The sequence below is a fragment of the Scatophagus argus genome, chromosome 1 (assembly GCF_020382885.2).
Source record: "Scatophagus argus isolate fScaArg1 chromosome 1, fScaArg1.pri, whole genome shotgun sequence".
Lineage (NCBI taxonomy): Eukaryota > Metazoa > Chordata > Actinopteri > Scatophagidae > Scatophagus > Scatophagus argus.
Genome location: NC_058493.1, coordinates 15,788,254 through 15,813,906, shown reverse-complemented (window position 1 = coordinate 15,813,906; position 25,653 = coordinate 15,788,254). Strand labels below are relative to the sequence as shown.

The 25,653-nt window shown below is 39.0% G+C and overlaps 2 protein-coding genes across 5 annotated transcripts; both read right to left on the bottom strand.

The window, feature by feature from the left end:
• Positions 1–271: 271 nt before the first annotated feature.
• lipca (lipase, hepatic a) lies at positions 272–9,113 on the bottom strand. 3 transcript variants are annotated; one of them, XM_046386516.1, is made up of 9 exons: positions 8,839–9,112; positions 6,277–6,461; positions 5,831–6,010; positions 5,617–5,734; positions 5,276–5,509; positions 3,606–3,848; positions 2,566–2,680; positions 1,936–2,154; positions 272–827 (listed from the first exon to the last, which is right to left on the bottom strand). In XM_046386516.1, the coding sequence occupies exons 1-9, from the start codon at positions 8,918–8,920 to the stop codon at positions 695–697; spliced, it is 1,509 nt and encodes a 502-aa protein (XP_046242472.1). In that variant the 5' UTR covers positions 8,921–9,112; the 3' UTR covers positions 272–694. The 3 variants fall into 3 exon arrangements, with proteins under 3 accessions (XP_046242472.1, XP_046242481.1, XP_046242490.1); XM_046386525.1 differs by having other exon boundaries at positions 6,277–6,455; positions 8,839–9,110; XM_046386534.1 differs by lacking the exon at positions 6,277–6,461 and having other exon boundaries at positions 8,839–9,113.
• Positions 9,114–11,876: 2,763 nt separating this feature from the next.
• aqp9b (aquaporin 9b) lies at positions 11,877–23,533 on the bottom strand. 2 transcript variants are annotated; one of them, XM_046386480.1, is made up of 6 exons: positions 23,340–23,533; positions 22,400–22,526; positions 18,960–19,161; positions 18,644–18,749; positions 17,600–17,817; positions 11,877–13,725 (listed from the first exon to the last, which is right to left on the bottom strand). In XM_046386480.1, exons 1-6 carry the CDS (start codon positions 23,439–23,441, stop codon positions 13,563–13,565), a joined length of 918 nt encoding a protein of 305 aa, XP_046242436.1. In that variant the 5' UTR covers positions 23,442–23,533; the 3' UTR covers positions 11,877–13,562. The 2 variants fall into 2 exon arrangements, with proteins under 2 accessions (XP_046242436.1, XP_046242445.1); XM_046386489.1 differs by having other exon boundaries at positions 18,631–18,749; positions 19,024–19,161; positions 23,340–23,531.
• Between the last annotated feature and the right edge of the window lie 2,120 nt (positions 23,534–25,653).

Sequence of the window (25,653 nt, the reverse complement as noted above, 5' to 3'; positions counted from 1 at the left end):
TCTCTCTGATTAAACCTGTTTCTGAGTTTAAACCCGTCTGTTGAAACCACCTGCTAAAGATTTGCCTTTTTAGTGTATTTCTGCGTGTACTGTTTAAGTTTTGACTTTCAAGCTGACTTGCTGTATAAGTAGTTTTAGCCACATATTACATATAATTACATATAATTTTACCGTTTCCACGCTGTAGAGATTTACTCTCTTGTGTCTTGGACATTCTGGGGATAAATCAGTTTATCAGTGTGTGACCAGTGAAAACAGACCACAGAACAGATTAGAAAACACAGTGCATATTTATTGATCTGGTTTGATTAACAGATGATGTTATATGGGAAAGTAATGCACGTTTTAAATGATGAGATTAATATTTCTTAAAGTAGAAATGTACATCCTATCATCAAAAGGTCAGTGACTTTGTGTCCAGTCTGGTTAATATTTGAATTGGAAAATCCTCAACTGTTTATACACCTGAAAGACATTTGTAAACCTGGGCTTATTTTTAGAGTGTAATGTCAAGAGCTGGTGTAAAGATCACATGCAATGCTCAGTAATAACTTCAAATAATCAAACTTACATTAGGTGCTAGTTAACAGGATTCAGTTCCCCACTGTTTGTTAATCATTTCTCACTTTGAAGAGGCTGTGCAGATTTATCATCCACTTGTGAACCTTTAGGGCATCCTTCAGATGTGAATAGATTAAGAAACTGTCACACGTCTGCCGTGCTTCCTTCTCCGCTGTTCTGGTGTGTCTTGTTTACAGCGCACAAACACTTTGTCCTGTGACACTTCAACTTCTTGTCCATCATTTGTCATGGCACAAAAAAATGTCCTAGAAAGCAGAGACAATGTTGTTGACATGGGGTAGTAACAAAGTGCACAGTGAAGTATTGCAGACAAATGATGATACATGACTCAAATCCTGTTCTCGCAACAGTCCACTAGGTGGCATTAAATGTCTGTGATTGTGTCTATGCATGAGGTTCTCCTGTTGTTGGAGTAGGATACTGCAAATATTATTGTATCTGAAAACAAGTGCATTTGTTCTTTACTGAATGTGTCAGTATGTGCTTTAAAGTTCTGAAATATATATTTTAATAACAAAACTGAAGTAGTAATAATTCTCTAATACTCATAAAAATAGTTCTCCTTTTGACTTGACAGTATTTTATACTCCTGCTCCACTACATGTCATAGTAGTAATAAAGTCCTTTTCACTCCACTGGTTACATTTTCTGTACCAGAAGTATGATGAGCTTCAACGACCATCTCTTCAAGTTACTATGTATGAGGGAAAATGTGAAGAGATGGTTGTAATGTTGCTCATATTTGGAGTTGTCATACTTGTAAGTCACTTTGTATTTTGTATTGACTATTTGTATGAAAAGAAACCAATCACAACCTCAGGCACCACTCGGATGAGGCCAGCTAGCTGGCAACGTTTTGGGGAGTAAAGCATGATATGTTGTCAGAAGAGAACTTGTGTCTTTGCTCACACTGACCTGCACTTTGCTGTGTGTTTTTTTTTTTTCTCTCAAAAAATAAATTGATGGATTAAACTATCAATCGTCTAAATGATTGAAAATTAGCTCCACTTTTACCGGTTATAGCTTAAAATAACTAAAAAAAAAAAAAAAAGCATTAACATGCTAATGCTAATAAATACTAATCTTAACACAAAGATAACAATGTTCCACTAATGAAACTGAATATATAACAGCTATTAAAATAAAAATGTGAAATGGACCCTCTTTCATTAAGGGTACTTTCACTTTTTATACTTTTAGACTAAAACCTATGGAACCCTACAGTGTTGAATGCAATGAATGGAACTTAAGGAAGGAACTTATAAAGTAATGAAGTGTTTTTATATTGACATATTGCTACTTGAAATCATCTGAGTACTTCTATCACCACTGCCCTGCAGCGTAGAGGTGTACCTCTTCTGTGTATCGCCTGCTTTGATGCTGATCTTGCCCACAGTCAGCTGTGGTTTTCTCTCTGGGCCGACCCAGGGAATGATGGTTTGCACCCGGTTCCACACGTTCTTCCACAGTGCTGATCCTTCCCAGTGCAACTTGAGCAACATTAGATCCCCTAAGTCTCTGTCCAGGGTGATCAGGAAGGTGAAGGTTTTATTACCCCAAATCCTTTCAGGGCTGTTAGATTTTAAAAGGATGGCACAAAAACAAAGCAGAGTTAGATTATTAAAGCAGGGAACATCCTCTCACAGACTCTCACATTTCTTTACTACTAAGCAAAGCTGTGATGAACTCCAACTACAGCAGGACAGCACATGAGATATCCGATGAGATTCTTTGACACACAGAACATGAAGGACAATGCTGCTGTCAGGGAAAAGTGTTTTGAATAAATTATTTACTCCATCATCTCCATTTATAGTTCTCTTTCATGCAACAGCTCGAGCTGTTTCCATGTGTGTCAGCTGCTCCCCTTAACGTGCTTCCTTTCTTTACAGCCCGGCTGCATATTGCATGTGTCAAAGAGCGAGTACACTGAGCGTAGATGTGCTGTAATGTAAGCCTGATGGAAGACGATACAGTACTCACACAGCAATGAGGACGTCGCCACTGTCCTCCTTTGTTCCAGTGAGGGAGACGGTGAGAGAAGGCTCAATCCTCTCCATCTGGTTGACAAACTGGATCCTGAACTGGTAATGATAGACTGCAGACATGGATCAACCAGAAACGGAAGAAGAAGAAGAAAGGTGAAGACAGAACAGCAGTCCAAGTAGTCTAGTTGTTTTCTGTATATCCTGGCATTTTGTCAATCTGACGTGTTGTGTCCCATTCAGTTTTGGTGATTGGTGATACTCACAGCCAGTCAGCCAGCACATTACAAAACCAATTTTAATAAATAATATAGTCACATTGAATTCAAAGACTTACTGACACTTACGTGAGCGATATACTTCAGAGCCTTTTATGGGGTCTTATAGCTTCTCACAGATTAAAGTTGTTAACTATATATTGTTTTCAGCTCTCACTGTTCCTCAGTGGTAGAACAATGAATCATACTTTACTTATTTAGGGTGTAGGAAAGGGTTGGGTTAGGGTTAGGGTTAAATTCAAATTTAAATGAGAATAAAGAAGTATTATCATTAAAATATCCTTAAAGTGTCATAAATAAAGTTACTCACCACACAGATTGGCCCATTTCAAAATAATGTATTGCAATGTATTACTGGATTATAGTTATTTATAGTTATTATAATTATATAGCATTAATCTTTTTTTGCCACTTTAGTATTGCAGCTGGTAAAGGTTGGGCTAATTTTTGCTTATATTGGCCTGTGAATTGTAGTGGAGTAAAATGTAAAGTAGCAGAAACTTTTAAATGGAAATGGAATGAAAATTCAAGTACTGTTCTTTACAGAATTTACAGAATAAGCTATATCAGGCTACACAATACCTACTTTACTTCTTTAAAGAAGACATACGCCATTACCTTTGTATTTTTTAAAATACGTCATCACCTTGAGCATCCATCTTAGATGACCAGTCTAGATTGTACTGCTGGTCTAAAATATGAGTATATAATAACTAGACATGTGTAAAAGTGTTTGGTTGAAGTAAGGACAGCCACATACGTTTGTAAGGCATCCGAGAGCGTGTTTTCAGGTAGAGCCTCTTGCTGGAGCCACTGGGGACCTTCTTGATATTGAAGCCTAGCGTGTTGCAGCGATTCTTCCGACAGTCCAGACAGACGCCTTTGTCAAAAGCGCTGCTGTCACTGCACCTGTAAGCCATGCTCTGCTTATCTTTATTCAGCAGAGAGTCGATGAAGAGATGGACAGACCGCTCATGAGCACATTTCACTGTCTGCTCAAAACCTATTGCAGGAAATAAAGAGACATTAGACATTAAGTAGGCACTTCAAAAAATGAGGCATTGATATTTTTTTTTGTTTTGTTTAGATAATTGATTATTTCCATGCAACACATTCTCCTGTGGATTAAGAGGCGGTGGAGTACCTTGATCATAGTGTCTGATCATTATATGTGGATTGATTTCATTATCACCAAAGCCTGACATCTATCACACTGTCCCTCTGTCACATCTCCTCAAAGCATCTCATTATGTCTGGTACTGCTCTGCTCTGAAGGCCTTTTCTCTGAATTGATTCTTGTAGCCTGGAGGCAGCTCAGCTCACAGGGATGGACGGGTGGAATGGAGGAAGGCACATGTTCTTAATTAACTCCTGAGGGTGACAGATGCTTTAATGTGGCTCTCACTGTCATATTATGCGGATGTGTTTTGGATTGAAAAGCACCATAAATCCCAGAGCCACTTGTGTTAGACTGGAGCAAATTAAATTCATCTGCCTGAACACAGAGATAAACTGTCAATAAGCAAAAGATGAATTGGTGCCCAAGATATTCCCTCTAAGCCAATGTTTTGAGGTGGCAAGACCAATTAAGAAAAAATTGTTATGATAGAGCGGAGGGAGGGAGGCAAAGCAGTAAGCCATTAAGGAGCAGAATGCACTGCTGTCACTGGAGTTGTGCATTTGCTCCTCAGATGCGAAGTTGAGATGCCATCCAGCTTTCTGGCATGCAGGGTTGCCAGAAGGCTGGATGGCATCTCTTCTCAGAAGGGGAAAATATTGAGACCTAAACCAAAAACACTCTTCAATCTGACAACAAATCATACAGGTCTTAAGAAAAAATAAAATGAGCTTTGGTATCCTTTAGGAGTAACTGTAAGGCCTGGCTTTTTCCCCGATTATTTGTTCGATGAAAGATGTAGAAATGTTAAAATATTTAGGTTCATTCTTATCACAAGTTGCCACTGGACAGACTGTCAGGAATTGTCTGAGAATATTCATGGTTCTCAGAAGTTTAATTCTGTTTTCTGTACCCATAGATGTTGCTAATGCCACTGGGCAGGTAAATATCAAAATCAATGGGACAGAACATCATAAAATGTTCAGAGCACATTCATGCTCTTTGACTTGTGATTTCTCCTGTGCTTTTCATACTCTTCTCAGCATCCTCAAATCATTCATAGCATCACCCCGAGGCCAGACTTTCAATTTGTGACAAAACAAAGTTTACCAAAAGCCAAAAGTGGAATGCTACAAATATAAAACCCAACCCAATTAAAAAATGTTCTTTATGTCCAACACTGATGTTGTAATCAATATAACAGCTTCTTGGGGCCACTTATGGAGCTTTTCCCCAGATAACCATATTATATAGTATAAGTATACAGGTATATGTACTGTGCTGATATTTTCTGAGCGCGTTCTGTATCATACCGAGCAGCCCGTATTGGGCTATGTGCTCGTAGATGTTTTGCAGGTCACATCCTGGTTGGAAGTCTCCTCCATTGGGGTAAAAGTCATAATGTGCCACAGCTTGCTTGATGCCCACACTGAGGCCCATACGTTCATGAGTGAAGGTGTGGATGGCGTCCACAAATTCAGCATCATCAGGAGACAGTCTGTCTGTCGGAGACATGCCTTCGAACAGTGGCCCCGCTGGATCAAGGCCTGGACAGATACAAAATGTAATTAAGATTCAGTCCCTTATAGAACACAAGTTCACTATTCAAAATATGCTTTGGCAAATTACATTTAATTTAGGAGTAGAAACACACCTGTAATTCTCCCAATCTTCTCCAAACCTTCCAGATAGCTTCCAGCAAATCCAGAGATGTGAGCACCAAGGCTGTAGCCAATCAAATGAGCCTTTCTAAGTGGATACTGGTAGTGTCGCTGTTGGGTTTTATGACAAGCATATGCAAGTTGGCTTTTCAGTATAAAATGTACTAAATTAACAGTGTTGACCCAACTTAAAGAATTTCCACTGACCTGAAGTGACTGCAGCAGATGAGCTATGTCTTTTCCGACGGTGCGGGTGCTCTGTGCTGCTGTGGGGTAGTGCTGGTGAGCCAGGGACAGCCAGTCAGTAATCACCACATTGACGTCCATTAGATTTGTCTTTAGGGCAGTGGCTAACCTCAGCACCCAACTCTCCATGATACCATCCACCTTAGGAAAAACAAGATTGAAATGTGCATAAACTGGGCCCAGTGATGTGAATGAAAATTTTGTTCAGTTTAATCGATCTCAGATTTATATAAGTCTGTGAATTTTTAGTTCTTGTTTTATTATTTCTGTGCATGTCAGAGATTTGAACACAATTTCTGTGTAACATTTAGAGCTGAAACTATGCCAGCAGCTACATCCCCATACTGGTCCGAGCCCCGTGTTTTGTATCCAGTGATTCAGTGAAGTGGAAGGAAAGTTGACCTTACCGACCACCCGTGAGTGATGATGATGAGGGGATTACTGCTGTTGAAGCCACAGGAGGTGAGAGTGTGCAGCTGCAGAGGGTCCAGTGTGCAGATGTCCTCACCTTCTGCAAACAGCCTGAAGATTGAACTGCTAACATGTGGCTCGTTTACCTTCAGGACACCCCTCTGCACTGTATCCTCTACACCTCGGAAACCAAACAACAGACGAGTAATCAGTTTGTTCTTCTTCATGCTTACTCTGCTTATCAAAACACGATGCACCACTGGATATGTTCAGTGTTTTACTTTATGTGAATAAATGATGCACTGAAATTCACTTCATTTTTACACTCTAGAGTAGAAGAAATATTTCAGTTTTTGTATTGATGGAATTATCTGAGAGTAAATTTCTGTGGAGGCCCATTTTGACTGACTAAAGCCCTTTCAGATGCACTTCACAGCGTGTCCAGGTCATGCAGACCTCACTGGCAGATGCACAGATAACCCTTTACAAAAAAATCCCATCAAGCCAGGCTCTTCTTTTCATTTCTTACATGAACTCCTCCTCCCTTAACATGTATAAAACCACAGCCCGGAAACCTCAGAAGTCTCACTCACAAACTTTATAGACGCTCCTCCAAGGAAATCTATCATTATGTATCCTCTATGGTTTGTCATTGATTCATGTCCAACATATTTATTATTATAACTTTTTAATGTATTAATATTATGGCAGAAACCCAGGTGCCTCAAAACTCAGTTGCTATCTGAAGAGCCCTGGTTGCTGAAATGAAGCCCATGATGACAACATTTCCACAGTGAAAGCAGTGAAACTGATTATCCAGCCATCATCCACCCTTCTGCTCATTAAATCCCACATTTTCCCTGGCGTGTCTCTTTGTTGTTTATTCATACAAACATGGAGAGCAATTAAAAACAGTATGATTCATTATTAACAGAGCGTAAGAGTTAGACTGTAATTAGTCCAATACAGTTTTGGCAATAAACTTTGGGTTGTTTTTATTTTGAGGATTTTTTCTAAACCACCCAATGAAAGAGACTTGATTGAGGGACTGAGCTGAGGATTGAGTTGAAGGATTTGAGCAGGGAAAAAAAAATCCTGTGTACAGATTTGACAGCAGTTTGTGTATTTTCAATATCTTTGCAACAGCCACCACAATGTATTGTACAGTGGTGTAACAATTCATTTATCTTTCAACTGAAAATATTAATGGTCTCATAATTCAACAGATTTTCAATGCAGAAAGCAACATGTGCCAGAATGTGCTTTCCATTTCCATTTTCTTTGTTTAAAACAGTGATTCCCAACCAGGGATGCCAGTGAGTACATGGAGAAATTGTAGAGTAGTTCAATTAGTTAAATAAGAAACTTCAAAAAAAATTGAAAAGAATCCATATCCATATTCATACATTCACATATTGAGTTAACTTTAACATTTAAATTTCAATGTTGTTGATCAAGAGTATGTGAAGACTAGTTAGCAAGAGAACAGAGGAGATGAAATAGTTATGAATAAAAAGAGTCACTGTTGAAACAGACCACTAACATTAATGAATAAAAGGTTAGAATGTGAAGCTTTTGCCACTCCATATGGTTGTGATACAAATGCAAACGTAGCCAAAATGAACAAAACATTAACAGTTCAATTGTTTGAAAATAGAACATCCACTGGTATATTCAATATATTATACAATTGATATTTAAATATTTAATATATTTATATCTAGTTTTACAAAAAAGGATGGGAACCGCTGATTTTAAAGATGTTTAAGATGTGAAACGTATCGTATAGATTTGCTTGATGCAAAACTAAACAATCAAGCAACAACAAGATGTGAAGAAATCAGGAGATATCACCTCATGTCACACACAGCTCTGAGTCAATAACCCAAAGGCAGGTGGTTGCCCACACAGAGCCCTGTTCTGCTCGAGGGTTCTGCCTGTTGTTGCTAAGTGCGTGCTCAAAGTGGACCTTGTTAGGTCTCTGTAAATGCGATTTAGACTTGCTCTGTATGATAAGTGCCCTGAGATAACTTCTGTATTGATTTGGCTTTACAGGAATAAAACTGACCTGGCTTGAGTAAACCGTGTGTAAAATTACTCACTGTACATACTGGATATTTTCATGTGAGGTAATGTTAAGCCATAAAACTCTGATGTCTTGAAAACTTAACATCACGCAGTTTCAGATAAAGAACACTGTAGTAAATCGTAAATTGATTCTAGCTTTATTTTATTTATGAACGTTAAATGTCCAGTTTTTAAACTGCAGTTTCGGGCCCCCTGTCAGATAATTTGTTGTTTTTAATATAGGAACAGACAGTAAGACACGGCTGATTGGGAGGCGTACAGTTATATTTAAGGATTTTATATTGGTTTTATATTTGAGCTATGGTGACATACCAATCCAATTCTAAGACCATGTGTGACTATAATCGACCTGTCAAATGTATTCTGGATTGTTTTCTCCATTTATTTATCCATTAATAAAAGACAGCTCGATCAATGCAACAAATGACTTTCATCCCACTTTCATGAGATCATTTAAACATTTCACTCACCTGCTCTGTTTCCTTTGACTTTCCTTGCCTCATTGAGATGATACATTAACAGCATATAGCACAGGATTTTGACCACAGACATTGTAGTTCCTATGAGTCAGCACTTCTCCCACAGGTGATGAGGTGGGGGAAACTTTGGTAATGTAGTATGAAGGTGAGATCCTTTTGTCTGTGGGTGCCGAAGCTCTTTTAAAGAAGACACATTACTGTCCTGAGGCTTGAAATCAGAGTGGGAATCACATTCTACTGTACTGTACAGAAGGAGAGAGGGCACACCGGAAGTAATGATTTATGGATAAAGGGGATTTGGATATCCTGATTGGCTGGGGGCTGGACTTGTATATCGAACACATTGTGAAAGAGCAGAGGTATGAACAGGGAGGGGTCATGCTACAATGTGCTGATAGTGACTGAGAGGTATAAAATGACCTCAGATCTTTCATTCAGATCTTCTCCATTTTCCATACAAAAGTGTAAGACATGTTCTCTTTAATGTAGTTTTTACAGAACTGCCAGTTTGAAACCAAACTTTGGACAAAACAACGATGACTAAAGCTCTAGATGTTCCTGCATTGTTGCAATACGTGTTTGATTAGCTGAAAAGTCGCACTTCATGTACTCAGTGTGTTCAGTCTGTCACTAGACTGTTTTCAGAAATAATCGTTTTTATGTCAAATCACCCAGCAAAATCAATTATTTTCATGATAGATTAGACTTAGATAACATGCTGTTTCAAGAGATTATAGATAAAACTGAACCAACCCTGGTGTCTGTTTGTTTCTACCTGGACTGTTTTCAAGTGTCAGTTTGTCTGAGGTGAAGTGTGTGTCTGCACAAACAAGTTCAATGGTCACATAAATGTCATGGAGACCCTCAAATACTGATGCAGGTCTGGTGCTTACAGTCCACAACAACTCTTGGACTTCAATCAAAATCCAAATCAAATCTTGATTATTCTTTCTAAATTAACACATTGATACTATGTCATCTCAGTGCTGGGCTCAATAGATTAAACTGACATAAATCAATATTTTTGACTGACTGAACCAAATTATTTTAATAGAAAACTCAAACTCACACATTCACAAATTCAACAACAATAATCTCACATTGTTAGGTATGTATATCCCAGTCAATAGCTTCTGAGTCTGTTTGGAAAATACACTCACTGGTTGTATGTGGTGCTGTGATACAGAAATCAAATTCAAATTAAATTAGTTTGCCATGAATAGATTCTGATGTGTACTTACTAACTACTATGATTATCATAAAAATGATCATTTTCCATTACTTTTAGGTGTATCTATACAAAGAGCATTTTTTCCATGTTAGAGGCAGTGAAATTGGTTACAATATTACCTAAACTAGCACTGATGAATTACTTTTCATTACTGGATGTATTTTTAAAACAGCGCAGCAAACACACACTCCAGGCTTCAGTGAGAGTCCTCCTCTGTTTGCTACTTTAAGCATGAACAGAATAACATTTCATACTGTAGACATGGGGACAAAGCCTCAGTTTGGTCCAGTAGCTAAAGAGTTAAAGTCACAGTTTATCTAATGTGTGATGTCACATCAGCAGGTGAACAGTGCGGAAGAGCAAACATGGAGAACCTTTGCTTTTCCGAGTACTGTGTGTACAACCCCGATTCCCAAAAAGGTTGGGATGCTGTGTACAATGTAAATAATAACAGAATGAAATGATTTGCAAATCATGTTCAACCTATATTCAACTGATTACAGTACAAAAAATATTTAACAAAAAAAAAAAAGATGTTTAATGTTCAAACTGACAAACTTTTTTTTATTTTTTGGAAATGTACACTCAATCTGAATTTGAGGAGTTTAATGTTCTTGGAAATCATGGACGCCTTGTCCTCCAGCCTAAAGAGAAGAAGGACCATGCAGATTGTTACCAGCAGAGACTTTAAAAGCCAGCATCTGTGATCTGTGGGGGTGTGTTAGGGCCTATGGCACGGGCAACCTGCACATTTGTGAAGGAACTGTTAATGGTACATAACGTGCTGCAAGTATTAAATTCAGAATGGGTGTGTATATACACAAAATATTCGTTTAGCAGTTTGAACATAAGAAATCATGAGAAATACTATCACATAGACAAAAGGTTTGCTCAGAGTAGCTAGTCTGGTCCATTATTACATAAAGCTGTGATTATTCAAGTCAAAGAGAGGATCCACTCAAGGGAAGAGCTCTGAAATCACTGAACCGTAAAAACACACTCTTCATCCATTCTCCATGAAGTTATATAAGCCAGTTCCAGTTGTATTTTTTTAATTTTTAATGTATTTCTGCTGTACTGACAGATCCCGCTGATGACTGATTTCTTTGTGACTGAGTGTTCTGGACCAAGATGGAGATGGAAGATTTCATTTCTTGAATGAATATCTGCACTCAATCTATAAAAGCCTGTTTGTTGTAACAGCTGGTTTATTCCTGCTTGGGCATATAATGTCTCACACCAGTGTGCATTTTTTTAATATTATTTCTTTCTTAGTTTAGCGCAAAACAAAAATAAATGTGTTTTTTTTTTTTAATTTACAAACAAACCTTCTAAATAAATCAAATTGTGCTATGCCTACTTTGATATGTGATATGTGTGACATATGTGATATGTGACTTATTTTTCATTCTAAAAACAATACCAGGCTGCCTATTAAAATAAAAAGCAACGCTAGAGCAAAGTCCATGTTATTTTTTTTTAAGAAAAACAACTGAAAATATACTAAGTTGGAAAAAAAATCTCTTATTGTTTAGAATAGTAGTGATTATAATTTATTTTTAACATTTATCATTTTTGTATCACAGGATATTGAGTTCATAGTGTCCAGAGAATCTACATAAACCATCAATTCCAACAAAGTTTATTCAATATTAAGATGCATAGTGAATAGTGTAAAAGAAAAGCAGATGGTTCTGACAGAAAATAACGCGAGGAAACTACCATAGAAAAAACAACTTAAAATAAGCAACAAAAAATGACTTAAAAAACTTACTTCACAACAGTCTGCCACTCAGGATGGCAGGACTGACTTCAAGGTGTACAACAGTGAGAGTACCAACATACCCACCACACCACATATGAATCCAGGACCTCACAGCTAAATCACTCCTCAGTGTTTGTGCCACTGACTTTCTTCACATTTTTTTCTGTTTCACAAAAGTAAGACAAACAAATGAAAAAACCCTCCTAGTGTAAGTGATTGTCATGTTGCCATACAAGTGTCTACAAGCATCCTTTGCTCTGAAATGACATTCAGTGCTGTACAACACAATATCACAATACCTGTATGTACAAACAGCAGTTCAACTGACTTCAGATATCCACATTGCATCAGCATAAGTCTGCCTGTCCTGTTGTTGGACAGAAGTGCCTAAAGCATGTTAATCATTTCGTCAGACTGAGTCTCAAGTTATATTATTCCAAAACATCACCTACCGAAATTAGATTCACTTTTCTGTACTCACAGAATACCAGGATTATTCCTCACAAAAGCATGATTAATAAAGGTCAGTCCACTTTTACACCTCCATTTTTCCATTTCTAAGCAGTATTGTTCCTTTGAAAATCTTTGTTGTCCAGTTTCCAGTGTTGAACTGAAAAATCTAAACTTTGCAACAAATGTGTGTTTTGTTATGCATTTTTAGCTCAGCTGTGAAGACTTTTTAAAGTAAACAATTACAGTCAGACTTTGCCCCCAATACAGTGAGTGTACTGATTCAAACGCAGTACACCAAGGAATTCAGTGACATTTATAATTTTTTAAAACGTTTTTTTCTTTTTTTTGTTGTTTTTGCAGAAAGTAGATACTTAACGTGTCTTATGTTAAGTTATGGCTTTTCATTATCAAGGGTGTCTGTAATAAAATATGTAATCCATCCATGTAACAGAAAGTTTGTGTGTCACATACTATGAGATGACTGAAAAAATAAGCTCAGCAAAACCAGTGTAATCATTTAAGGCTGGATGTTCTACATAAAGATACAGCAAACCATTAAATCAGACATTTTTTTACACATGCAAAGGAAGATGTGAAACAGAATAAGGAAATCACTCCACAAAGTACACCATTACTGAAACAAATATGCTAAAAATAATAAAAATTACTAAATTTTCAATTTTGATCAACTGTTTCCTAAGTGCTACACATATTTAATGCCCCTGTTTGTTAGGTAGACAGTAGAAAAAAAAAACCTGTACAGAAACTTGGCAAATATTTCTAACAAGAAGAGATGATCCCAGTTAGGGAAATACAAGACAATAAGGAATACTGCATAGCTATAATGATTTGCACTGACATCCTTGGCTATGATGAGGAAACGCTTCACACAATGTTGTGATATCATTGAATTAAAGGAAATTATAAGAGAATAAAAAGCTCTAGATAGAATATGTGTGTCAAGAAAGTGTAATGTTTCAATAAATGAATGAGGGAGGTACAACATGGAACCTATAAACAGACCAGACGTTCTACAAAAAGAAACTTTAAAGGCTTCATAAAACATTCATGCATATTTTATGACTATGAAACTATGAAATTGTGCACTCAGGTGTAAATCTTCATAATAAATCTTTAACTGTAAATGTTATTAGAATTTGTATTGTAGAAATGTATGAAACAGCTTCTTCCAAATGAACATTTTTGTCTTCTGAGGGTCAAAATTAGCTGCTTTGTGGCTTTCCTCTGAAACCCTTATTCTGAATTTTAACTCATAGTTATGATTTCATATTTGTCCTGGATGTTGTTTTCCTCCTGTTTCTCAGGCTCAGGGTGGTGCAACTCAATAAAGAGAAAATAAATGCCTGCTCCGACTGCTCCGCCTACCATCGGCCCTGCCACAGGGATCCACCACCAGCAACCTCCAGCTCTGCAGTGAGAAGGACGAATATACGTATTAATTATCAGGAAACACAGTGTATTTGCTATTTGCACAGCATGCTGCGTAAATTAAATCTTTAAGCTTAATGTTGTACCTCTGTGGCTCTGAAGGAGCTTAATCAAACCGAAGAAAATGTCTTAAGTGACATCAGACTGCTGAATTTTAGCAGAGAGCTATAAGCTGCATTACAAACCGGGGGACATGGAGGGATCATAAACATGGATGTAATACTGAGAAAGCCCACTGAGGAAAGGCCCTTAGGGTCCCTGTCGGGCCAGATAGAAACATAGAACAGCTAAAAAACACAAACAAATACAAAGTGACCAAAAACTAACTCAAGAAGAGACAAAATGACTACAAAAAGACTTGATCATGGAGACATTAAATAATCATGCTCTGATCATACTCTACTCTCTGATGCCCAGACTTCCCTCTCCCCAGACACCTCCTCCAGCTCTTCCAGCTGGACCCCAAGGCATTCCCAGGCCAGCCGAGTGACATAGTCCCTCCAGCGTGTCCTGGGTCTTCCTCGGGGCCTTCTCACGGTGGGACATGCCTGAAACGCTCTTAACGTGGAGGAGGGGTTTGAGTACCAAAATGATCCGAGGATGTTTTCAGGGGCTTAATTCCCTGGTAGAATCTCCCAAGGCAAACAGATCCTAGGTGACAGGTCTGACTAAGAGTCTGACTAGCTGTTTAAAAGCCTCTAATGAACAGTACAAGGATGTGTATGTCGCCCGGGGTTTGGAGCTCCCAGGCAGGTTTCTGCCCACAGGACCCGGCCGGGCGCAGTCTGAATAGACAACGTGGGCCAGCCCTCCCGTAGGCTCACCACCTGCATTAGGGTTCAGAAGGGAACGGTGCAATGTGTTTTGGAAGGGGGGCCCCAGCAACCCAAACCCTGGACTTGGAAGTTCAAGTGAATATTATTTATAAGCCAGAAACTCGGAATTATGATATAACAAAGTGTCTGGGATCCATCATATTTAACATCTGCCCCTTCAGTTTCTTTTTACAATCTGTCCTGTTTGAAGTCCCCAAATTTTACAGCAATACAAGATTGATAAATCTGTGCAGTACCATTTTTAAAAAAAACAATGGAATAATGTACACTGCCTCTCTTATCACCATGTTTAAGTTAGTTACATTCTACCTGAGGCAAGTTATACACAGTTATCCCAGATTACAGTAAAGTCTTAAGGAGCTCTGTGTCGGACATTCTGCATGTGTCCTCATTCTCACTCTGGCTGACCTCAGACAGAGCCGGAGGGAGATTAAAGTCCTGCTGGTCAATGTGGCTGTTAGTCGTCTTTAATGCAGGTGAAAGGGCTTCAGTTAAGAGAGCTGATGCACAGGCCTGAGAGTAAACAAGTGTCTAAGCGGGTCATTTTTCTCTCTTGTAGACATGGAGGAAGTAGAATACAGGAGGGAGGTGACTGGATTATAGCCTTTAATCTATGACCACAGCTAAGATGATCAGGCCAGGAGACAGTCACCCAGTGGGTCACATTGACGCCATGAGGGAAGTGAATGGAGCCAAGTGCTGCCTCCACACTCAGTGTTGCAAAGGGATGTAATGTAAGATTAACCCTCAGTCTGCATTTGTAGCTGCTGTGTTTATATCACATATGCAAAAGATAATGTCAGATTTAGAACATACATTTATAAATGATCTCAACTCGATAGTACCAAGAGCTTATGTGTGCATTAAGGCAGTTTTGCTATACATTTAAAGGCATATGAGCCATCTGGTGATACTTAAAGCTGTCATATGAGGACAGAGAGCATCAGAAACTGTATCTTTGTAGTACCTTCAACACCTTATATTCTGTCCAGATCAATCAAGTATTCTACTTTTTAAAATCCTCACTTGTGTTGAATATTATGACTCGGATCTGTGCGTATACTGATTTTATAGAGGCACCATTTCTATCCAAGCACTTGCTATCCAGCACTTGCTATCCATTTTCAGTGACCCAGAGCAAAGCCAGTGATAGGGAGGGCTGTCAGGGCAAACGCACATACAGCAAATATTTGTCACCAATCAAAACTCATACATCAGAAAAGAAAAGTTTTGAATTGCTAGGTAAAGAGCTAAACTGTGTCTTATAATAAGCTAGCTGCCAACAAATTAAAAAGACTGCAGTTTCTGAGGTTGTATGACTTTGTTGTACGAGCTGCAAGATGTTACAGAGACATCTTCTAGAAACCATTCATCATCTCGACAGAAAACAGGATATTGTTCTCAGCAGACGTTGGTAAATAGCAGAAGAAGCAGTGACACAAATGTCACCTGGAAGGATCTGGAAATTCTGAGCAGCATTTCACTGGCAGAGCTCGCTGGTTAATTAGAAAGCTGCTCGGTGGATAAGTGCCAGAGGTGGATGAGATCAACTCCTGAAATGCTAAGAGGGTTGAATATTTAAAGGGGTGCATCAGTCAACATGCCTCATCATGGAAATCAAATCATGGAAAAAATGAGCTTCTGGTTTGGCACAAAAGTCCGACAGATTTCACGACTGAATCAATCAAGTTGACATCATCAAAGACTGAAAAAGGCGAGCAGAGGAATGTGTTTGCACTTTCCTGGGATCTTACTGCTTTGCCTAGTGATAATCAAAACGTAATCAAGTTAGGGCATATGAGACTCCACTCTGTGATACTCAGAAAGAACAATGGAAACTGATGTTGATGTCAACAGATCAATATTTCAGCCTTTCATACAAGGTTTCTCATCCAGCCCATGAAAGGTTTAAGATTTTGTAAATGCTTCCTGTGGTGTCCTGTGTGAGTACAACATACAAAGTCTGTGAGCTTTTGAGTTCATATACATGTAACATGACTGCTTTGTTTGCACACTTGACAAAGTCCGAAGTGAAAGTGAGACAGGGGTGCACCTTGTCCTCTCTTCTGTCAGTATAACACCTGAAATGTACAACTGTGACATTAGAGTGGCACTAGTGCTGTGTGATGCTTATAATTGCTATATGTGATTCAATAATAAAAGAATGCACATTCTTCTTTAAAGCAGCCAGACCTTTTATGATAACCTGTTGCATCAAATCACACCCACAGATATTTGTCATTTATAGAATATGCAGCTCCCCTCACCTTTCAGGAGTTTCAGCTCATTGGTTATTTGTCTGGTTTGCTAATTTTTTGTTTTGGCCCACTGTCACCGCCCTCTTAGCGATGTTATTGGCTGCAGCAGGCAGCTGTTTTCACTGATAAATCTACCTGCTCAGTGCTGACTGGCTGGTACACACAGTGGGTCATTTAGCAGCTAAAGAGCCACATAAGAGCTAAAAGTGAGTGAATACTGGCATTACATTCATTAAGCAGCCATAAACAAATGAATCACACCATAAGAAAAATATGCTGTGTTCCTGAGCATAAATAACATAACATAAAAATAAAATAGTGCCAGATATAGCTTTGCTGATGAGGAGAGGATAAAGGAAGACAGTGAGGCTGAAGAACATACGAATGTGCCATTTTGGTAATGAAGCTTTGAATATTTTATATTTGTGTGCATGGAGTATCTCCTAGTTCACTTAAATCCCACAGCCCTTTTTCAAAATGGAAGAAATACACACATGGTCTTTGAAATATTAATTTGGATCATCAAGAGAACAGAGATGGAGCTACAAACGCTGCTCTCCATGTGGGAGAGGAAAAAGCAGCCAATTGGTTAGACTCAGAGTTTCTCTCACATCTTACACAACTACTACATCTAAGGCGATAGTGAGAGTGGGAGCAGCAATAAATAATTGACTATCAGCTCTTTAAGGTGGGCAGCTGAGAAAACAATTCTTACTTATTTACTTGTGTATTTTATTTATTTTTACATCAATAAAATTACCTGAATACGTCCATGCCCCACCCAGCCACAGCCGTGAAGAACCGCGGTCCGAGGTCCCGTGCCGGGTTGATTGGATAGCCACAGTTCAGACCCATGGACACTCCGATGGCCATGATGATCAGGCCGATGCACAGAGGCTCCATGCCTTTTGGAGCACCAATATTCTTCCTGTCAGTGATGGCCAGGATGCAGAGGATCAGCGCACCAGTTGCAATTACCTTAAAAAAGGAGCAAATAATTCGTTTAACATTGGTTATATTCAGCAACACATAATTTGCTTGCTTGTTATTGTTGTTTTCTCATCTGCAGTGGTGCCCTTTGCCCTGAGTCATTTTGTCTAAGCTTATTATGTGGCTTCCCCTTTCCCCTAATTTCAGTCTGTATCAGGCAGCTTTACTAGCTATATAGCCCCATATGGCTGCAGAGGTAGATCATCACTATAAATATCAAAACCCACCATTAGAAGCTGCTATTACTCAGGCTTTGTCAGAACTCTACATAAAAGCTCCAAGTCAGTTATTATGTTTCTGATGTTGCTTTGTTTACATCTGTAATGCTTGCATAATAAATAAAATTTATGAAATATAATAAATGAAGCTTTAAAAAATACAGATTAGACCATTAATTCCCACAAATGTATAAACTAACATGTACTTCTGGCCTCATACACAGCTGAAGCAGATGGAAGTCATTCTCATTGTTCATACATCAGCAAACAACTCACATCTCTCTTTATGATTACATTCATACCCATGACTGCACTAAATGTGCGCTCGCATGCATCTCTGTATGCTCTAGTAGCTTCCATATATACACAGAATCCTGTTGGAAAATGTGTGCTATCTCCTGACATCAATAATTCTGTACAAAAAAAGCAGGGAAACACCATGGAAATGCACAACTCCTATAAGATTCAAAAACACATTTTACTTTCATGTTATAGGGTCATTTTACATGATACCTTCATCATATATCATGTTATATATTAAGAGTAAATTATTTAGAAATTACAAGTTAGTCTTGTGCTCCACCTGATCAACAAACCCATTTAAGACTGAGAGATGTTTTGCAGGGTAAGATGCAAATATGTTGGCTGTGGCATTTGCACCAGTAACAGCAAAATCTCCTTTGGTGTATTCCATCAAAGCATCTGTGGAAGAGAAAATACAATAAAGATGAGCAACTGTTCATGCAGTTATTACTAACAGGCTCTTCTGACATTTGTGTTTTATTATTGATAAGTCAAACATAAAAACAGTATCAAAATACAACTGGGAAAAATCTTTGCAGGAGCATTTTTGTTTCCATACAGGGAACCGTTTTGTTAAACAAGATTACTAATTTAGCCAGATGACCTCACTTAAGACAGTGTTTCAGGCTTGATGGGGCTGTCCTCATGGTGACATTTATGCATTTAAACCCACCATAATACAACCCGTAGACAGCACAGGATCCAGCAAAAGCCCCCAGGAATTGTGCCACCACATACACAGGAAACTTCCTCAGAGGCAGTTTCCCCAGGATAACCATGGCCAGCGAGACTGCAGGGTTCACGTGGGCTCCTGCGACAACACAAAAAAAAAGAAAAAAGACAAACAAATTCAATTAAGGACTAGAAAGTGTACCACATTTCTGACTCAAAACAAAATCATATTAGCACGGCAAATCAGATTTTGCAAAAGACAAACGTGGTAATGTTTTACTCGTGTTATGTTTAGTCATGTTTCTGGATTTCCTTCCCCTCTGAATATTTAACAACCGGAAACCAATTGAAACACACTGTGACCTTGAATAAATTTACGGCTCTCAAGCAATCATTATGTCTCTAAAATGTTGGAAAATGGGTAAAAAGTTCTAAAAACCTGATGTGACCAACTGACATTCGGTTTACTCTACATTACCCGCAATGCAACTTGAGTGCTGACAGTTTGAGAGATTCAGAGATTCAGGATATTCAGGTGTGATTCAAATTATGCTATCAGCTAATGTGACATCAAGCTACAAGCCTCAAGCAGAGATGAGCATTGGACTTGTAGTCTTCCGACCAAACCAACTCAGACTCGAATGACATCATTTGAGGTTGTGTGTCAGATTTCTCACAGCCACCTATGAAGCCACTAAACGTTTGTCCAACTTTTTTCACATTTTCACCCGTACTGCTCACAAGTTTTGATGTTCTCCTTTAAACAAGAATTGATTGCTTGAAAATGCTTGTTGTTTTTCTGTCAATTCAGTGACTGATTACCTGACCAATTGTTTCAACGTTAAATCTAATGTCAAACATCTGTGGTCAAGCTGAGACGAATGACTTAGCCAAGTCTTGTGTCCTCTCTAACCAGATAAGGTACACTGAGGCCAATGGATTAAAACAGAGTTTCAGTCAGTGATGGGCAGTCGGATCATTTAATGCCTGTGTTTGAACCTTCTGGTGCTCATTCATTCAAAACTCTGAAGGTATTTTCAAACAAAGAGCGCTGGGCTTTTGTGCCTTCAACATCTGCCTGTTCTCCTATATTCTACATTGTCCTGAAGAGGCGTGTTTGAACGCATTCCAGCCAAATGTTACGGGGCTGTGATGGCAGTGTGGGGTCATTTATTTAACACTCTGGGATCTTGGCTTTGACCTCACTGTGGTAACACCACTGGGGGTATCAGCCATGCGCCCATTGTTAATCTCCCCGTCCTGTTCACAAACACTGACCACGACAACCAGCCAGACCTGCCTGTCTGAATTGCATCTGACATAATCTGCCTGAATCTGCTTAAGGCACACGTAGACTGCAGGTCATTAGAGTGACCATTATGTGTCACACTTACGGTACACTGTCATCTAAAATCTGAGACTACAAAGTGAAAACAATTGTGTTTTCTTCTCCTATGGGGCCGCCCTGCCAGGGAAGCCTAGAAAGCCAGGCTTGTCACACCTGACCCCCCTCCTCTCCAGAGACCCATGCCCCAGTAAAGCTCATTAGTCCAATACCTATGATCATCTTCAGAGATGTCGTTGGACAGAAGCTTCCCACTGCGCCGTGGACCCCAGGGCTGAATGGCCCAGTCATGCAGCAAAAGTTCTCCATATATTAACCTCCCCGTCCTCAGGCTTTTCTGCTATTCCTCTAAAGCTTCACAACTCGTCTCATTAAGCATGTAGCACAAGTAACAGAGTAACATGAATCAGAGTGATCGCAACAACCATCCTAAACAAGACAGAGACGAAAAGCCTTCTTCACATATCACTGTATTCATATATTGTGCTTTTACCATTCTTTGTCAAACTTTGATTTCTCCCTGAATCACTTCAAAAACAAAATATAACTATGGAGAAGGTGTGCCATAGTGGGACTGGATTTTAAAGGTTTTAAAGGTAGAGTTTGGCCTCTTAGGAAGGTTTAGTTGTTAGTGTTAGAGTTAGATGAGGAGATTTATACCGCCCTCATGTCCATAGCTGTTTCTCCCTGAATCTTTATGCTAAGCTAACTGTCTGCCTGCTGTAGGGCTTCATATTTAGCAGACAGATTTCAGAGAATAATTGAATTCCCCAGAACTATTCCTTTAAGCAGTTATTATGTTTGTCAGATTCAACAGCATATATATGATCTCTTCTCTGTGCTTTTGATGATGATTTTTTTCACTACACCCAATAGTGATGTAGATGCAACAATTCAGCCTGCAAATCTCAACATAATGAGTCCCTTTATTGCCGATTAATAGACACTCACCATTCTGGCTCGGCAAGCCCATGAGATGGACTGTGACATTTAACAACTATCCCCTCCTATCCCTATCATCCTGTCACTACAGGGAATACAGAGGGCTCCTCTTGCTGTAATCCTTGAGGAATGTCCCCTATTAAGTCCCATTTGGACATCAGGACACAATATCTCGAGCCCTCAAGCACACTGACACCACTCTAACACTGAAAATCAGCCCACCACAGGATAACTGGGTAGTAGCACTTTCTCTCCAATGATAAACACATCTTCCCAATAGTACCGTATTAGTATTTCTTGCTCCCTACTAGACAAAAAAAAAAAAGATTTTTCTTTATGATTAAGTCTATAACAGAGACCTACACTGGTCTTCATAGGGCATTGCTTTATCTAGTGCAATAGGCTAATGAGATGAGTATGCAGCATGACAATTTTCTTTTCTGCGGGTTTTTCATGTAAATACTTCGAAGATGTGTAACCTGACACAGAGAGTTGTTGTGCTGTAGGAGTGCAGAGATGGCCAGACATCCACGACCGAAGACTGCATCTCCACTACAAACACTGAGTGACAACCTTTGTTACCATCCTGTGTTTATTGCTTTGTGCAGGCTGAAATATCAAATAATCATAGGTCACGTCACTGGTTTCTGTTTTTGTTTTCACTGAAAAACCCAGACAACTGAGAAAATCACTGAATTCATGAAAAAGCGTCATTAACATCAACAAGCAATTAGTCAGTCTTCAGAAAATTTACTTACAACTATTTTAATAATCGATTAATTCTTCAAGTCATTTTTTTCCACGCAAAAATCCCAAACACCCTCAGATTGACTTCTAAACTGTGAGAATGTGTGTATTTTTCTGTTTCATATCACTGTAAGCTGAACCTAACTCAATGACAAAAACAATTATCAAAAAAGTCAGTAATCAATTGGTTACTCAAGAATATAATGTGCAGAATAATTGATAATGGAAATAATCAGAATGTAGCACGACATTCACTTCCTGCAAAAAGCTGAGGAAGTGACTTAGTATTGTGATGGACTGTGTGTGTGTGTGTGTGTGTGTGTGTGTTATGGACTACTTGTACCTGACACTCCCCCTGCCATGTAAACAGCCATCATGACTCCCAGAGTGAAACCAACGTGGATGGTCAAGGGTTCCCCGAGAGCCCCTTTACTCAGCACCGTCTGGGCCACTGAACCACATCCAAAGAGCTGGGACACAGACAAGAACAAAAACACAGGGTGGAGGTTGAGAGACTCATTCTTTTTAATTATTCCAATTATAACCGCCATTAACACTAGCCCTCTTGTCCACCAACAGCCTCCAACTGCCACAGACAATTTCTCCAACTTGCAGCTTGGAAAAATAATGACTCCCCCCAACCCCCCAATCCCCAACCCCTTTCCACTTATTAGGTACAAGGCAGAAGTAATCCAGCCAAAAATAAAAAAAAAAATAAAATAAATAAAAAGTGTTGATTTGCATCGCTCCTCTGACTGGACTCTGAGAGGTGACGGGTGGATTGCTGTTCAGTTTAGAAACATTAGAAACACATGATAAGCACATGGAAAGCAGAGGAGCAGGAAACTCTTTCAAGGAATGACAAGGAAACAGAAAAACAATCATACGTCTCTGTACTGCAAAGTGAACTGATCATTTGCTATAACTCATTTAGTTCCATGTTTGTTTGTTTGTTCGTTTTTCGTTAACCCCACCACTGAAAGATGATAAGTTATTGTAGTTGTAATGATTGAAATGTTCTGTTGCTCTTCTGGGGGAGCTGTGAGGAAGAAAAACAGAACCACATCAACCACATCTTGTAGTGATTGTCAGGAGTAAATCACAGCTGAGCCCAACAAAGACAAAGTCTGTTTTTCCCCGAATATGCTATCTGTTAATAGACACATATGAGAGACATCAGTCAGGGTCCCTGGAGACCCCGTTTGACACCTTATTAGCATACTGGTCCACAGCTTTAAAGCGGCTGTTTAAGCTGGATGACAGGTGCAGAGGGAGGTACTCACTATCAGGACAAATATCCCCAGAAATTCCGCCAGGAACTCCTTAAAGATGTCCCGCCTCAGGCCAAATCTCTCCTTCATCTTCCTCTTGCTCTCATTTTCCATTTTTTTTTCTGCGGCTCCTTGATGTCTTCCTCCGAGCAGAACAAACAGCTAACAACTACGAGGGAGTCTCTGCGTAATTGTTGGTGCAGGTTGCCGCCTCCCACTCGGTGCGCTCAGCCGTCGGCAGGCCGACAGGCGCGTTAAGCCTCCTGCATTTGTTTCCCTTCATAACCACAAGGGGTCTACTTTTTTTTTTTTTTCATTAGAAATACGGGCTCCACAGTCTTGCACTGATGTCCGGGCCAGTTGTTGAAATTGTTTGTTTAGGTTTTGTCTGGATTCGTGCACAATTAACTAAATTAGGCAACAAACTGGATTTACATGGCAATACATTTAGGTTATGATTTTAAGACGCCTAAATGTGAAAATTCTTGGATAATACGCTGTTTTGGGAGTAAAACCAAGAAAGATAAGATATTCATGACATAAATCATACTACTTTAGTAGATCACAAAATAAAACTTTAATCACATTATGAGCAATGAATAAATAAGAAAAAAGAAACATTTCTGACTTAAAGCCTGAAAGTCTCAAACGCACCCGTTATCCCCTACTATTATATTACCTTAAATCACTTCTCTAATTACAAACTTTTGTCCATAAAGTTTGGTTTAAAGCTGTGTAAGTGGCAGGTATAGCGTCTTCCTTTATTATTGACAACATTTACACATACAGTAGGCCTATTAATGTTTTACATTTTACTGTCCGTTCAGAGGTTCAACACAGTTTAGATGCGATGCGACTTTTGAAATGATGTGGAGTTTTGAAATATCTTGGCAGTGAAAATAAAAAAAAATAAAATGTGAAAGCCTTTCAGGTCAATGAAAAGTTTTTATTTTAGCACACATATCAGCAAATACAGGCCCATTTAACAGAACTCCATGAGGATAATTTTCACTTCAATAAATCACAGAGAATAGAAGAGTAAATTGTGTACAGGCATTAACAACACCGTTATGAAAACAAGTTAAAAACTAAACAGGCATGTCTGACAACACCACCTTAATATACCCAAATAATGATGGAAAGAGCAGGCAACTGAATGCCAGAGTGACATGGTCAATACAAAGCAGATTTATAATTTGAAAACACAGCTTGATGACTTGCACATAATGAGGGCGAGTGTCAGTTATCACACGGTTTGTCTCCCTTTGGCCTGTTGTATCTCAGAGGCTGCAAAATGGCATCATTACATCACAACACATCATCAAGACGCCTATGTGAGAAAACCTGGAGGAAAACAGGCTTGACTTTAAAAACATCTGTGTTTAGGCTGAATCTTTTTCTCTCTGCACACACAACAAGATAACAAAATCACGACTTTTCAAACCTGACACATTCGCCATCCAATTAATCCTCGTTTTCTTACTCTTCATTATTAGTCCATTTTTTTAAAAAAAAATGCCCAGATGCTTGCATTATTTTTTTTTCTTTCTCTCTTTTTATTTTGCCACATCACAAAGTTTTCCCACTCACCTTCTTCATGCAGCTACTGGGTTTCCACTTCTCCCAGTCTTCTTCACTCACATCTCCAGTTCTCTTGCTCCTTCTTCTACCAAATCACCATCCCAGCGATCTTATTTAACCTCTCTGGGTAAATACTGTAAAAAAAACTTGAAAACTTGTGAGTGAGAGGCTGTGAAACACCCGAAGCCCCTTTCATCCAACAGAGGGAGCTCCATGAATACATTTGAAGTGCAGCACTGAAGTTTGTCACACTGTCTCCCTCGGTATGTCTTATCTTCCGTTCACTGTGCTTTGTGAAAAGATGAGGCGACAGGCTGAGGATGGGATGTTTTGAATGCATTAATCAATGTCACAGTTTCAGGCACGTCCTCTTTGATGTGAAACAGACACTTTGAGAGTGTCGCCCATGCGGTGAAAAAAGGCTGATGTGCTGATGGAGAAACAGCATCCTCCCGGGATTTGCAAATTACGGGCCTACATCTGTCTCCACACTCCTTTGTCCTGTCAAGAGGCTCAGGTTATGAAATCGAAAATTTAAAGGCCCTTGTGCTAGTCGGGGAGATTATTCTTTGAGGATATCAGCACAGCTTGTATTAAAACTCCATTGCATTCTTGTCCTGTTTCATTACATTCCTCAAATAAACTTCTGATTTACCCTTTAACTCTTACCTGACTTTCCACAGTGAATGGGAGGAAATGCAGTCGTTGTGTATGTGTCAACACATGCGTGGATTTGCTTTAATTC

What these genes read in the sequence shown, in the direction of transcription:
- lipca (XM_046386516.1), bottom strand. Translation starts at nt 8,920, where the DNA reads ATGTCTGTGGTCAAAATCCTGTGCTATATGCTGTTAATGTATCATCTC. An exon ending in TCATCACTCACGGGTGGTCG is followed by an intron (nt 6,011 to 6,276) that starts GTAAGGTCAACT and finishes GTTTTTCCTAAG; the next exon opens with GTGGATGGTATCATGGAGAG. An exon ending in GGCGACGTCCTCATTGCTGT is followed by an intron (nt 2,155 to 2,565) that starts GTGAGTACTGTA and finishes AAAATCTAACAG; the next exon opens with CCCTGAAAGGATTTGGGGTA.
- aqp9b (XM_046386480.1), bottom strand. Translation starts at nt 23,441, where the DNA reads ATGGAAAATGAGAGCAAGAGGAAGATGAAGGAGAGATTTGGCCTGAGG. An exon ending in CATGGCAGGGGGAGTGTCAG is followed by an intron (nt 19,162 to 22,399) that starts GTACAAGTAGTC and finishes GTGTTGTCGCAG; the next exon opens with GAGCCCACGTGAACCCTGCA. An exon ending in AGCCTGAAACACTGTCTTAA is followed by an intron (nt 18,750 to 18,959) that starts GTGAGGTCATCT and finishes TCTCTTCCACAG; the next exon opens with ATGCTTTGATGGAATACACC.